The sequence below is a fragment of the Acomys russatus genome, chromosome 19 (assembly GCF_903995435.1).
Source record: "Acomys russatus chromosome 19, mAcoRus1.1, whole genome shotgun sequence".
Classification (NCBI taxonomy): Eukaryota; Metazoa; Chordata; class Mammalia; order Rodentia; family Muridae; genus Acomys; species Acomys russatus.
In genome coordinates, this window is record NC_067155.1 from 39,709,284 (window position 1) to 39,722,001 (window position 12,718).

Genomic DNA, 12,718 nt, shown 5'->3' on the forward strand with positions numbered 1-12,718 from the left:
CCATCGGTGGGGGTGACAAAAACGAGCTCTGAGAGAATCACACAGAAGCCCATGAGCAACACTCCCAGGGAAACTGTCAGCACAGCGTCTTCTCACCCAACCATATCAACAGCGTCAGCCACCGATACGGTGAGGATTTCCACATCTCACATGGCTACCTCAACGACTGCCAGCATTGAAACATCACCGCCAAGTACATTTCTGCCCTCTTCACCTTCCGATATTGACTCCACCTTTAGAACTCTTACACTTGGGATGATCTCAAATCTCACTCCCTCAGGCCTTGGGGTGACATCCCAAACTACAGACATCCCGTCCTATCACAGTATCAACAGCTACCAGCCACACACCTGCAGGCACAACAGGGTTCATGCCTACGATGACGCGTCTCAGGTCAGCAAAGACAGCCTCTAGGATGTCAGCCTCCTATGTGACACTCACATCTGAAACCCTGTCGCCTACTAAAAACACCCAAACCTTTCCGACCTCAAGGCTTACCATGTCGTCTATGGGTGACACTGTCCCATGGGACACCATGACAGACTTCACCTCAAGCCACGGAGCTTCCAGCGTGTCAGTGACACACACCAATTTCATCCCATCTTACCCCACGACAAAGAACACTGATCCGTTTCCTAAGGAATCTCATCCCACTACTTCCGGTCTGGTGACTACTGGGAACACACTCGATACAAGCATTCCAGTGACAGCTTCTTTCTCCTCCTCCATCGTCACTGACGGCTCTGGGACCCCACAGACGGACAGTGTGTCATTGACTCCAACCAGAACCCATACCTTCCACGCCACAGCTGAGTCCGTATCTACAGAGCTGCCTCCTCTTACTTCAGCAGTGACTGGGGTAGGTCAGACCCCCTTCTCCACCCATGATGTTGAATTCACTGGAGACGCCACCATGAACCCCACCACAGACCTTCCTACACAATCTCTCCTTACAGAAACCATCACGACTCTTCCGGCCACTTCCTCAGTTGCCCCTGCAGACGTGTGGCTTTCTGAGGTATCCAGCATCTCCTCTCCCATGAGTACCAGTGTGCTGACATCACCCACAAGTAGGATTCTTCCCTCTGCACCTGCACCAAACACGCAATCTCTCACTGCCCCTTTATCTACATTAAGGACCATACTTCCAGTCACCGATGCCAAGTCTACAGCATCGTCTCCAGTCAACTCCCCCAGCTTTCCAAGTAACACTGTTGGACATCCCACATCAGATACCACCTCTCCTACAACCCTTACACATACACTGACCCCTGACACCTCTGTCGTACCCTCCTGGACCTCTTGGCCTACTTCAGAAACAGCCGGAACCGCTATCACACATTTGGTCACCACACCCACCCTGTCATCTTCTCACAGGACCCCTAGCCTTACAACCTCAGACAGTTACTCTACTCACAGAACAGCCACAGCTGCAACCTCCTCACATCCCAACACCCTTGGTACTATAGAGACGCTCATCTCTATAACCCCATCGTCTCCTAGTGCAGGCATCTCCACGAATGCAGCCACAGATCTCCCTTCCTCATCTACAGGCAATAGTGGTTCATCAGTTATGACAGTCACCACCCCAACCCATGCAGATTCAACTATGTCCACAACACATGCCAGTATCACCCCATCTTCCCTTTTTGTCAATAGCACAGAAATAACAACACTGGTGAGTATACCCCATACCACCACCCCAAGTCTAGCAGCTGATTTTACAAACACTGGACACACCCAAACGCATTCTCTTGCTACCAGTGTTCCTGCCACAGCTACACTCTCTACCTCAATGGCTGATGTCAGTTTTGGGAACACAAAGACAGAAAGTACAGCTCTGAGCACCCCCCATACAATCCACACAACAGCCAGATCTACCCCAACACCCATACTCACCGCATCTGCAGAACCTCTTTTAACTGCTGCCACCCTGATTCCTGCCACCAACCTTCCTACAGAATCTCTCGTGACAGAAACCACAGCCACTCCCCAGGTCACGTCTCCAGTCACACCCTCAGATCCGCTGATGAGTACCAAGGCACTGACTTCATCCACTTTGCTTTGTCCTCTGTGTCTACCCCAAGCATGCAGCTAGTCACTACTGACGTCACCCACACTGCCCCATTATCCACCTTGGAGAGCGCACCCCCGACTACCGATGCCTCGTCTACGGGTACATCTCAAGCCATCTCATTCAGCTCTTTAACGAATGCCATGACAGTGTTGACATCAGAGATCCCCCCTCCTTCCTCCATCACAGACACACTGGCTCCTGCCACTTCCCTCATGTCCACTTGGCCCTTACTGCCCACCTCAGAAGCAGCCAGGACTTCTGCCACACCTTTAGTCACCACAGCCACCCAGACCCCATCCCCTGCCACTCCCAGCCTCACACCCTCCAGCATCTACCCCACAGACATGATCTCCACAGCTCCTACCACTTCTGATGTGAAGGACACAGTTACACCTGTAGTCCAGGCTTCACCCACTATGGACACCTCTACCATTCCAGCTACGGCTCTCACCACGTCTTCTACAAGCAACACTGTCCCACTGGTCACAGCAGTCATCACCCCAACACACACCACTCTCCTCCCATCTTTTTCAAGCCCACAGAACTTGGAAACAGCACCGTTTATCACGTCAACTTGTGCCACCTCCATTTCTGCCAGCAGTTCTGGAACCATCCGGACAGGAAGCGTGCCCTCAGCTCCAACCTTTTCCCATTCTCTCAACACACCAGCTGAATCCACACCAACACCCATGACCACCAACACATTTACAACAACCGCATCCACAGAACCGCCTACTACTGCATCCGTGACAAGAACACACTTGGTCACCATGGCCACCCGGCTCCCCTCTCACAGCACTCCCAGCCTCACCTCCTTAAACGGCTACCCGACTGGTAGCGTGTCCACAACTGCCATCTCTTTACCTCCTGCCACTTCAGGGACCCTGGAGAGCCTCACGCCCACAATTCCACCTTCGCATAGCTCGGCCCTCCCCGCCATCTCAGACACAGCGGCTCTCACCTCCTCATCTGTGGGCAGCCCTGAGCCTTTGACCACGGTGTCAGATATTTCAACTCACGTAGTTCCTAGCATGTCACCAGCTGATTTCATCTCATCTTACCCCACCAGCGGGAACACTGAAACTACACGTGTCAACACACCCCACACCACCACAGGCAGCGTGACAGCTATTCTCTTAAGTACCGGAAACACACCACAAGCTTTCCAGCCACATCTGGATTGTCCCCATCCTTCTCTATTAGCAATGTCGTGACCGCACAGGACAGTGTCCCCTCAGATCCAGCCATCACCCATACACTTCACACCACAGCTGAGTCCACACCAACACTCACCACCACACTCGCAGCCCCCACGTCGACAGAGCCACCTCCTTCTACATCAGCAGTGACTGGGACAGATCAGTCCCCCTTCCCCACCCTAGCTGCCACACCCACTGGAAAAGTCACAGTGGATCCTGCCACAGGCCACCCTACGGAATCACTCACGATGGACATAACTGCGACCTCCCCCATCACGTCTTCAGTCACTGCCACAGGCACACTCACGTATGGCATATCCGCAAGCTCTTCCCACGTGACCTCCAACATGTGGACCTCACGCACGAGTGGGGCTCTACCCTCTCTGTCCTTCTCAAGTTCACAAGCAGATGCCACTGGCACCGTGTACAGCACCCCATTGCCTACCTTGGTGACCTCAGTCCCAGGCACTAATGAGAAGCCTACAGCTACCTCTCAGGTCACCTTCCTTAGTCCTTCTACCACAAACTCCATGCCAGACAGCACTGCTACTTCAGTCTCTGTCACCGATACATCTACACTCATCCTGACCCCAACCCAACCATCCTCACTCATCTCAGGCACAACTATGACTGCTACCACAGACTTGATCACCACAGTCACCTGGAGTCCCCCTGGAATCTCTACTACCTCCTCCAATTCAAACAGCCACTCCATGGACACTGACAGCACGTCTACCACTACCATCTCCTCACGCCCTACCACTTCTCGTAACCTGGAGACACTAACATCTGTAACCTCATCTTTTCCCAGTGAAGGAATCCCTACCGTTGCAGCTACAGGGCTCTCCTCCTCATCTACAAGCAACAGTGGTACAGCTGCCATTACAGTTACCACCTCGACCTACACAAGTTCTAGCATATCACCAACCCGTACTGATACCATCCCATCTTCTTCCGTCATCCAGAACACAGGGATTTCGTTTCTCAGCACAGCCCATCCCATTGGCCCCACTGTGACAGCTACTGTCACAGTTACTGAGAACACCCCATCAGGTTCCCTCAGGACGGGCATGTCAGTTTCACCAGACATCTCGCTGTCAAGGTCAACTTCTAAATTTGCTTCTGACTCAGGAACCAAAACGTCTCCTGTTCCTAGCAGTATTCCTCCCGCAAGTACCAATTCCCTCCTCTCTTCCTTTCCTACGCAAAGTCCATCACCAGACTTCAGTCCTCCCTTCTCAGCATCCCATGTCCCTAGTACAAGCACTGGTCGGTCCACTCTTGAGACGCTGACATCCATCTCCACTTTGCTAACTACCCCTACCTCATCAGGTGAACCCAGAACAGATTCTTTCACCAGGGGAAGTACTTCTACAAACGCAATGGTGACTGCTTTTGGTACCTTGGTCTCGTCAACACCCACAGTAATAATGTCTTCTCCTTTGTCTTTCCCTACCACGAGTCCAGTGCTGAGCACTACAATTAAATCTCCTTCTACCTTCTTCCTTAGCTCTAGTACAGAAGATAGAATCTCCTCTGGAATGACATCCTTTCCTCCTCCTTCAACGACCAGAACTTCTCCAACCGTCTCATCACTCATCACCGCTCGTACTGAATCCACCCCTTTCTCTTATGTCTCTCTTCCTTCCACGACACCCTGTCCAGAAACCATCACCATCACAATAGTTCCCACCTCTCCCTTGACACCGTGTATTGACATCCATCCCAGTACTGAAGTGCCATCTGCTCCCATCACCCCATTCTCGGTCATTCCCTCTGTCACCAAATTGGTGACCCTTTCCAGTTCTACCAGTGAAGGACCATTTCTCCCTACATATATAAACACTTCTTCCATGACACCAGGAACGGAACCCTCCGGTGTCACCACTGATGCTTCTAGCTCAGTGGACACTAGGACGATAGATACAGAGTCGGCCTTGACTAGCGCCTCAATGTCCACCAGGGGCAATTGGTTGAGTGCCACCTCTAGCGTCACCCCAAATATGCCTGGCTCCATTGGCGTTCCTTCAACCCCCCCAAACGAGCAACAGCCTTCTAATTACCACAGCTTCAAGCAAGGTGACATACCCCATTCCATCTACCACAAAGACACCAGAGACATCAGTGGTCACTATGAAGCCTCCTACAACCCTTACATGACCACGGTCAAGATCAACTTCAACCACCACTCAGACGACTATGCCAGCAAGCTTGACCACCACCCCAGGTTGGACCTCTCCCTTCTTTCTCCCCATAACTTCATCTTTACTCAACTCGATGTCACCAGGGTCAGGTCCTAGTCAGAGTTCTCATTCTACCTGTGCTTCTCAGGTGTTTGTGACAATGGCGGCACCTGGGGACAGGACCACTGCATTTGCGTTCCTGGTTTCTCTGGAGACCACTGTCAATTTCTGGATAACAGATGCCAGAATGGGGGCACCTGGGATGGCACCAAGTGTCTCTGCCCCATACCTTCTATGGGTCTCTCTGTGAGTTTCCGGTGGAGCAGTTAGAAATAGGTGAGTGGCCAAAGCCATGGGCTCTGTACTTCCTCCTTACAGACGGCCCTTAGGGGCTCTCCTTCTCCCCTTTCTTCCATTGCTGCTCTCTCTACCATGCCTGCCCTTCACCCTTGACCTCCAGCTTTCTTTAACCTCTTCTCTGAACCTTACTAACTTCCAATGGCTGCTGGATTGAATGGCTACAGAGCTAGTAGCTGTAATACACTTCTGTGGATTACAAGTTTCTGTTGGTTGCTTCTTTCATTGCTGTGATCAAATCCTTGACAAAAGCAACTTTTCCCCCCTTCTGTGTGTGATAGGGTCTTGTTTTTGTAGCTCTGGCTAGCCTGGAACTCACTATGTAGACCAGGTTGGCCCAGAACTCACAGAGATTTCCCCCTGCCTTTGTCCCCTCAGTGCTGGGATTACAGACATGCACCATCATGAGTGGAAACAACGGCAACTTAAAGGAGAAAGGGTTGATTTTGGCTCACAGTCTGAGGGTACACAGTCAGTCCATTATGGCAGGGAAAGCATGGCAGCAGGAGCATGAGGCATCTGGTCACATTGCATCTACAAGCAGGAAGCAGAGAGAGACAGATGCTGGGGCTCAGCTCACTCCTGGTGCCACCACATTTAAGGTGGGTCTTCCCACCTCAGTTATGCTCACAGATGTGCTCAGAGGATTGCCTCATAGATGATTCTAGACTCTGTCAACTGGACTGTGGTGATTAACTGTTACAAAATCAGACACAGGGAGTGAATACTGGTACACACTTTGACTCCCAGCACTCAAGAGGCAGAGACAGGTGGATCTCGGTGAGTCTGAAACATATCTAGTCTGCATGGCAAGTTTCACGCCATCTAGAGAGACCCTGACTCAAAAACAAACAAACAAACAAACAAACAAAAAAACAAAACAAAAAAAAACCCCAAAATTCTAAACAGAACAAATTAGTAAAGATTTATTTTTTCTGTTTTTAATGATGTTCATGTGTGTGAACCTGAGTGTAAGTGACAGAGAGGTCAGAGATATTAGATTCTCCTGGCCTGGAGTTACAGGCAGTTGTAAGCTGCTTGATATGGAAGCTGGGTATTGAACTTGGGTCCCTCTGGAAGAGAAGTACACACCCTTAACAACTGAACCAGCTCTCCAGCTTCCAAAGTAGTTTGAACTATCAGTCTTAATTTATCTGCATCTTGACAGATTGTGTCATACTTCCACATCAGATGGCATATTTATGTGTCCTTTCTGGATATTAAGGCAGAAATATCTTTAGGAACTATTATTCTGCCTGCCCCAGGGGGAAAAAATCTGGAAGGGTTGTAGGCCAATGCCTGTGAAGTTATAGGCCAATGCCTGTGAAGTTGGCCTTCTTTCCTTCACCTTTGATAAAAACACACCAGAATAGGTTGATTTATTCTCTTTCTACTGCTAACAGAGCACAGGACATCCCTGGAGGATTATAAGCAAGAGCTCTACCACTGAGCCACACCCCAGCCCCTCACTGGGGGATTCTAGGCAGGTGCTCTACCACTGAGCCACACCCCAGCCCCTCACTGGGGGATTCTAGGCAGGTGCTCTACCACTGAGCCACACCCCCAGCCCCTCACTGGGGGATTCTAGGCAGGTGCTCTACCACTGAGCCATGTCCCCAGCTATCATTCCAGAATTTCTCTTTTCCTGGTACGCATCAGTTAAGTCTTCAGAAATGATGGAGGAAGATAGAGAAGCTTGTAGATGAGAGAGGGTTGTGGTGGTGATGGCAGACAAGGGCAGATGAGGAAGTAGTCAGAGTTAGGTATCCCATGATACAGGCACAGTGGAGACTGAAGTGGGCATGGAGGTATCTGTGGACCAGGAATTCTCACCAGATCTCGAAGACAACACTTCCAAAGCCTACAGAGATTTCAGCAACGCCTCCCAGGGTCAGGTGAGTAGGGAGGAGGGTGCTTAACGGTCCTTCCCCGGACTTGGGCATGGGTCCCTAGGTACCCTCAGACCCATAGGTTCAGACATCATCCCAGAGACCGTTGACATTTCAGATGCGCAAGATTTACCAGAATGTTCAAAGTTTCCAGGGCGTGGAGATCCTGTCCTTGAGGTAGGAGGCCCTTCTGGGACTGTGGAGACCTTGTGGGGTACAGGGAAAGGGTGGGAAGAAAGGCTGAAGAATCCACCACCCCCCTTTCAAAATCATCAGCTATCACCATGAGAGAGAGGCAGATGCAGTCTTCAAGGGAATTCCTTGAAGGGAGCGTTTTACAATAATTCTGGGGGTTATTCCTTTGCATGGGGGAATGGCACTTCTTTTTAAGAACAACTGCTGGAGGTGGGGTTGTTGGCTTGGTTTCTGTTTGGCTGGTACCAGTTTTGTTCATGGGAATGAAGGAGGGGGAAGGAGAGGGAGATGGCCAGGGAGAAGGAGAGGCAGGAGAGAGAGAGATAGGTGTGTGTGTGTGTGTGTGTCCGCGCGCGCGCGCGCGTGGGTGCGCATGTGCCCGTGTGTGCATGTGCCTGTGTGCGCACGCATGTGTGTGTGCATGTGCCTCTGTGTGTGTGTGTGGGGGGGTTGGTTTCGCAATATCCTCTTTTTAAATTATTTTGTGTGTATGAATGTTTGCTGGCATGCAGATCTGGGTGCCACATATATGCCAAAAGTCGCAAGAAGGTATCAGATCCCCTGAGGCTGGAGTTACAGATGGTTGTGAGCTACCAAGTGGGAGTTGGGAACAGAACCCAGGTTCCCATCTCTCCAGCCCCCTAGCTGGATGATATCTTGATATAACACAAAGAACAGGTTACTTGTTCTTTCTATACCTCCCAGGTTGAGTATCCTCTTCCAAAAAGGATGTAGGTGGGACTGGGGAAAACACTCCATCAGGAAATGTAAAGACCCAAGTTGAGATTTCCAGAATCCATCTAAAGAAATCTGGGCTTGGGGCTGGGAGATGGTTCCATAGGCAAGAGTGTTTGCTGTGCAGCCATGAAGTTCAAATTCCAATACCCATGCAAAAAGTGGGGCATGAGCACACATGTCTGCAACCCCAGGGCTGCAGATGCATGCAGGGGCAGGAGGACTGCTGGGGACCTGCTGACTGCTGTCCCAGATCACAGATCAGTTGATAGACCTTGTCTCAAGGGAATAAGGCAGAGAGTGACAGAGTAGGACACCAGATGCCAATCTTTGGCCTGTGAGCATGGGCGAGTACCCACATGTATGTATGTACAACACAGACACAGACGGTGAGGATGATGATGGTGAGGATGATGGTGATGGTGGTGGTGATTATGGTGGGGATGATGATGATGATGGTGGTGATGGTGAGGATGATGATGGTGTGGTGGTGATGATGGTGATGGTGATGATGATGGTGATGACAAGCAGATTCTGGAAGCTCACAGGCCCTATATGGACTATGTGGTGACACAGTAGGCCAATTAGAGACTATTTCAAACTAACTAACAAACAAACAAAAACACTGGAAGGCACTTGAGGACCAATGTTTGAGGTTGTTCCTGGCCTATATACATACAGTGTCTTTGCATAGCAGTGCACACACATATGTGTGCAGGACACACACACACACACACACACACACACACACACACACACAGGGAATGTGACATGTCACATCACAGCCTTAACCCCCTTTGCTTCCTGGACACTTGTGGTTGGTCCAGAGACCTCCTTGTGCCCTCTGATGCCCTTGGCCCCTCAGGAGCGGCAGCATTGTGGTGGAGTACCTGGTCCTGCTAAAGCTGCTCTTCAGTCCCCAGCTGAAGAAGGAGTTTGAGAAGGCGAAGATGACGCTGAAGGAGGAGCTTCAGGGTGCCAGTCAAGATGGTGACAGCTGTCAGGACAACCAGAGTGAGCTGAGGCTACAGGGAGGGGGACAGGGTCAGCTCTGACTCTCCAGCCTGCTCCAGCTGTCAGGGAACCTTTGGGAGCTCGAGTGCCAGGCTGAGAGAAGTGGCACAGTCCATGCCCGACTGGGTCAAGGGTGGGGCTAGGGAGGGTCTCAGGAGGATGGTTATTGAGCAGGGAGGAAGGGAACAGCTCACTTTCTCTGTGGCTCTCCCACATTCTGGGGATGCTAAGGGAACTCTCTCTTCTTCCTCTCCAACAGCCCTGTGCTTTAAGCCTGACTCCATCAAGGTGAACAGTGACACTGGGAAAGAGCTGACCCCAGAAGGTGAGGAGAGGGCTAAAGGCTGAGAGGCCTAAAGGCTGAGAGGCCTCAGGTGAACTCCTCAACAGGGAACACCCAATCCTTGGAGTTCCTGGGGAAGAAGGAGGGAGACCTTTGGAGATGCTGCTGCTGTAGGTGATGGTACTTTTCTGGCCCAACCCCCAACTTTCTTATTTTAAATTATTTTATTTTGTGTGCATGAAGTGTGTGTGCCCATAAGAGGACAACTTGTGCGAGTCAGTTCTCTTTCCTTTCACTTTGCGGGTCTGAGGGACTGAACTGAGGTTATCAGGCTTACACACACACACACACACACAGAGGGGGAGAGAGAGAGAGAGAGAGAGAGAGAGAGAGAGCGCCACACCCCAGCACCCACAAGCAAGGTCGGAGAGCCCAGGTTCCTTCTCCCATCTATCCATTCTCAGGGTCTATCTCTTGGAGGGACCTCAGAAAAGCCGGTGCCCCTCCCCCTCCCCCACCCTACTTCCAACTGCTAAAGCCAGGTTCTGGGTAAAAAGAATGCAGTCCCTGTTTCTATCATCTCCCTTGTCTCCATCCTCAGCCATCTGTCACTGAACTGCCCCCAAGGGCTTTGAGGAATTCTACTTTCCTTTGGTGGAGTTGAACAGGCTCCTCTGCATCACCAATTGCACACCTGTCAGTGTTTTCTGCAGAAGAGTGGTCCAGCTTGTTGGTGAGGTCCCGCCCCATTAAATAGGCCACGCCCACTCGCCTAATACCACGCCCACCATGTACATGCACTTGCCAGTGTCCTAGGGTGGAGACACTGTGTCTGCAGCCCCACCAACCCTTCCTTTTTGTCTTTTCTGGTTTCTAGATAGATTTTTATTTATTTTCAAATGATTTGGTTTTAAAAGTTACATATTATTTATTTAACTAAGGAGTGGGATCTGTCTTTGAATTCCCGATCCTCTTGTTTTCATTTCCTAAGTTCTAGAGTTATAGGTGTGAGCCACACACCCCACTGCCCCTTCTGGAGACCCTGTCGCATACTGACCATTTCTCCAAGGTCCTACCCACTTGCCCTAGAGTAGTGGACCCCAGCCTGGGAGGACCCGCCTACCACCCTGTGACCTGTCTGAGCGCTCTGACTCCAGGTGCTTCTCCACGGACACACACTGGTTCTCAGGCCCACGCTGTGAGGTGGCCATTCACTGGAGGGTGCTGGTCGGAGGCTTGGTGGGGGCTGCCACTCTGCTGCTGTTGTTACTGGTGGTCTTAAGTGTCTGGGTGGCACATTCCCCGGGAAGAGGCAAGGACCCAGGCAGGTAAGCTGGAGGGACAAAGAGGCAGTTGGGGGGGGGGGGTGGGTGGGTGGCGAGGAGTCTCCAGACATTGCACTTTGCCCAACTCTCTGACTTCCTGAGCTGTCGCCTAGGTCCTGTACCCAGGGTAGGAAATGGTTTGAGATCTGGGATGAAGACATGGTGGGGACGTTTTCCAATACGGGCTTCCAGGATGCCCCGACAGGTGAGTCTTGATACCTGGGGACAGGGTTTTACACTGAGCTGTGTCTGAGGAGGGTATATCAACCTCCTTAGCCAGGACAAACATGTATCTGGTGTGTGTGTGTGTGTGTGTGTGTGTGTGTGTGTGTGTGTGTGTGTGTGTGTGACATTCCTGAGAGACCATCCCTGGGCCATGTGGCCTCTGTTTCCTCTCTTTCACCAGCCTCCCTTCTTTTCTCTATAGATAATAATGAAAACTCCCGTGTTTCCTTGGAGAAAGAGGACACCGACAAGAGGGTGAGGCCACAATGATTCCTAAGCCATCCTCCCAAGCTTGAATCCTCCGTTTCTTTTCTGGGCAGGTGGTTGGGTCAGGACCAGCCAGTGACTTCTCTCAGGCAGCTCCTACATGTGGCTGAGCAATCTTCACTCTCAATGTCCATTCTGTGGCAGGTGCACATGCAAAGGCCTGAGGTGGCTTCGTCGTCATCATCATCCTGAGACCTTGCAGGGCCCTTCTGTGCTCCCCGACCCTGCCCAGGGCTGCAGAACTGAGTGAGCCCATTGCACAAGAACCGGTTGCACTACCCACATCCCAGGCTCCCAGTGTTCTTGGGGGGAAAACATTTATTTCTTTGACCTCCCATCCTTCTCTTTGTTTGGCTGAAACCCATATCCATGTCCTTCACTCCAGCATGGTGGGCAAGTCAGTGTTATCTTCTGCCCCCGTACTCTCATCTGTGATGCGTTCACATCTCTACCCTGAAACCTTGCACAATTACTGTGAACTTCATGTGTATTTGGTTGATTTTATTTATTTTTTGGTTGTTCCTCTTATCCATCCTTCCATTGTTTCTCTCAAATTCTCATTCCCACCCAAGCTTATCTCCTCTCCGTCCCCATCTCAGGTTTCTACTTTTCTTCTGAGAAAGAGTCTTGCGTATCCCAGACTGGCCTTGAACTTGCTGTGAGCTGACTGGCCTGCCTTCCTGAGTGCTGGGGTTACAGATGTGCACCACAGCTGCTGGTTTATGCGGTACTGGGGCTTGAACCTGGGACCTGGTGTGTGCTAGGCAAGCACTCTACCCACTGAGCCACATCCCCAGACCACTGGCTCTTACTTTGGCGTTTATCCTTCATCTTGCACCTATAGGCAGCTTGAACTTGTGCCTGAGGGCAGCATGAAGCAAGTCACACCTGCCATTCCTCCTCATAGCTCCTTGCTGTGACCCTTGGTCTGACTCCTCTGAGTTGATTCTTAGGCCAATCTCATCCCTC

At 51.1% G+C, this 12,718-nt stretch overlaps 1 protein-coding gene across 1 annotated transcript; it reads left to right on the plus strand.

Moving 5' to 3' along the window:
- Positions 1-499: 499 nt before the first annotated feature.
- LOC127203362 (mucin-3B-like) lies at positions 500-11,941 on the plus strand. Its single transcript, XM_051162132.1, is given in 17 exon segments — positions 500-1,832; positions 1,997-3,217; positions 3,349-4,044; positions 4,519-5,333; positions 5,335-5,503; positions 5,608-5,742; positions 5,745-5,795; positions 7,596-7,711; positions 7,824-7,882; positions 9,501-9,649; positions 9,909-9,974; positions 10,534-10,623; positions 10,626-10,665; positions 11,090-11,222; positions 11,282-11,462; positions 11,685-11,737; positions 11,894-11,941. Coding segments are annotated over 17 exon segments (5,355 nt in total).
- Positions 11,942-12,718: the final 777 nt, after the last annotated feature.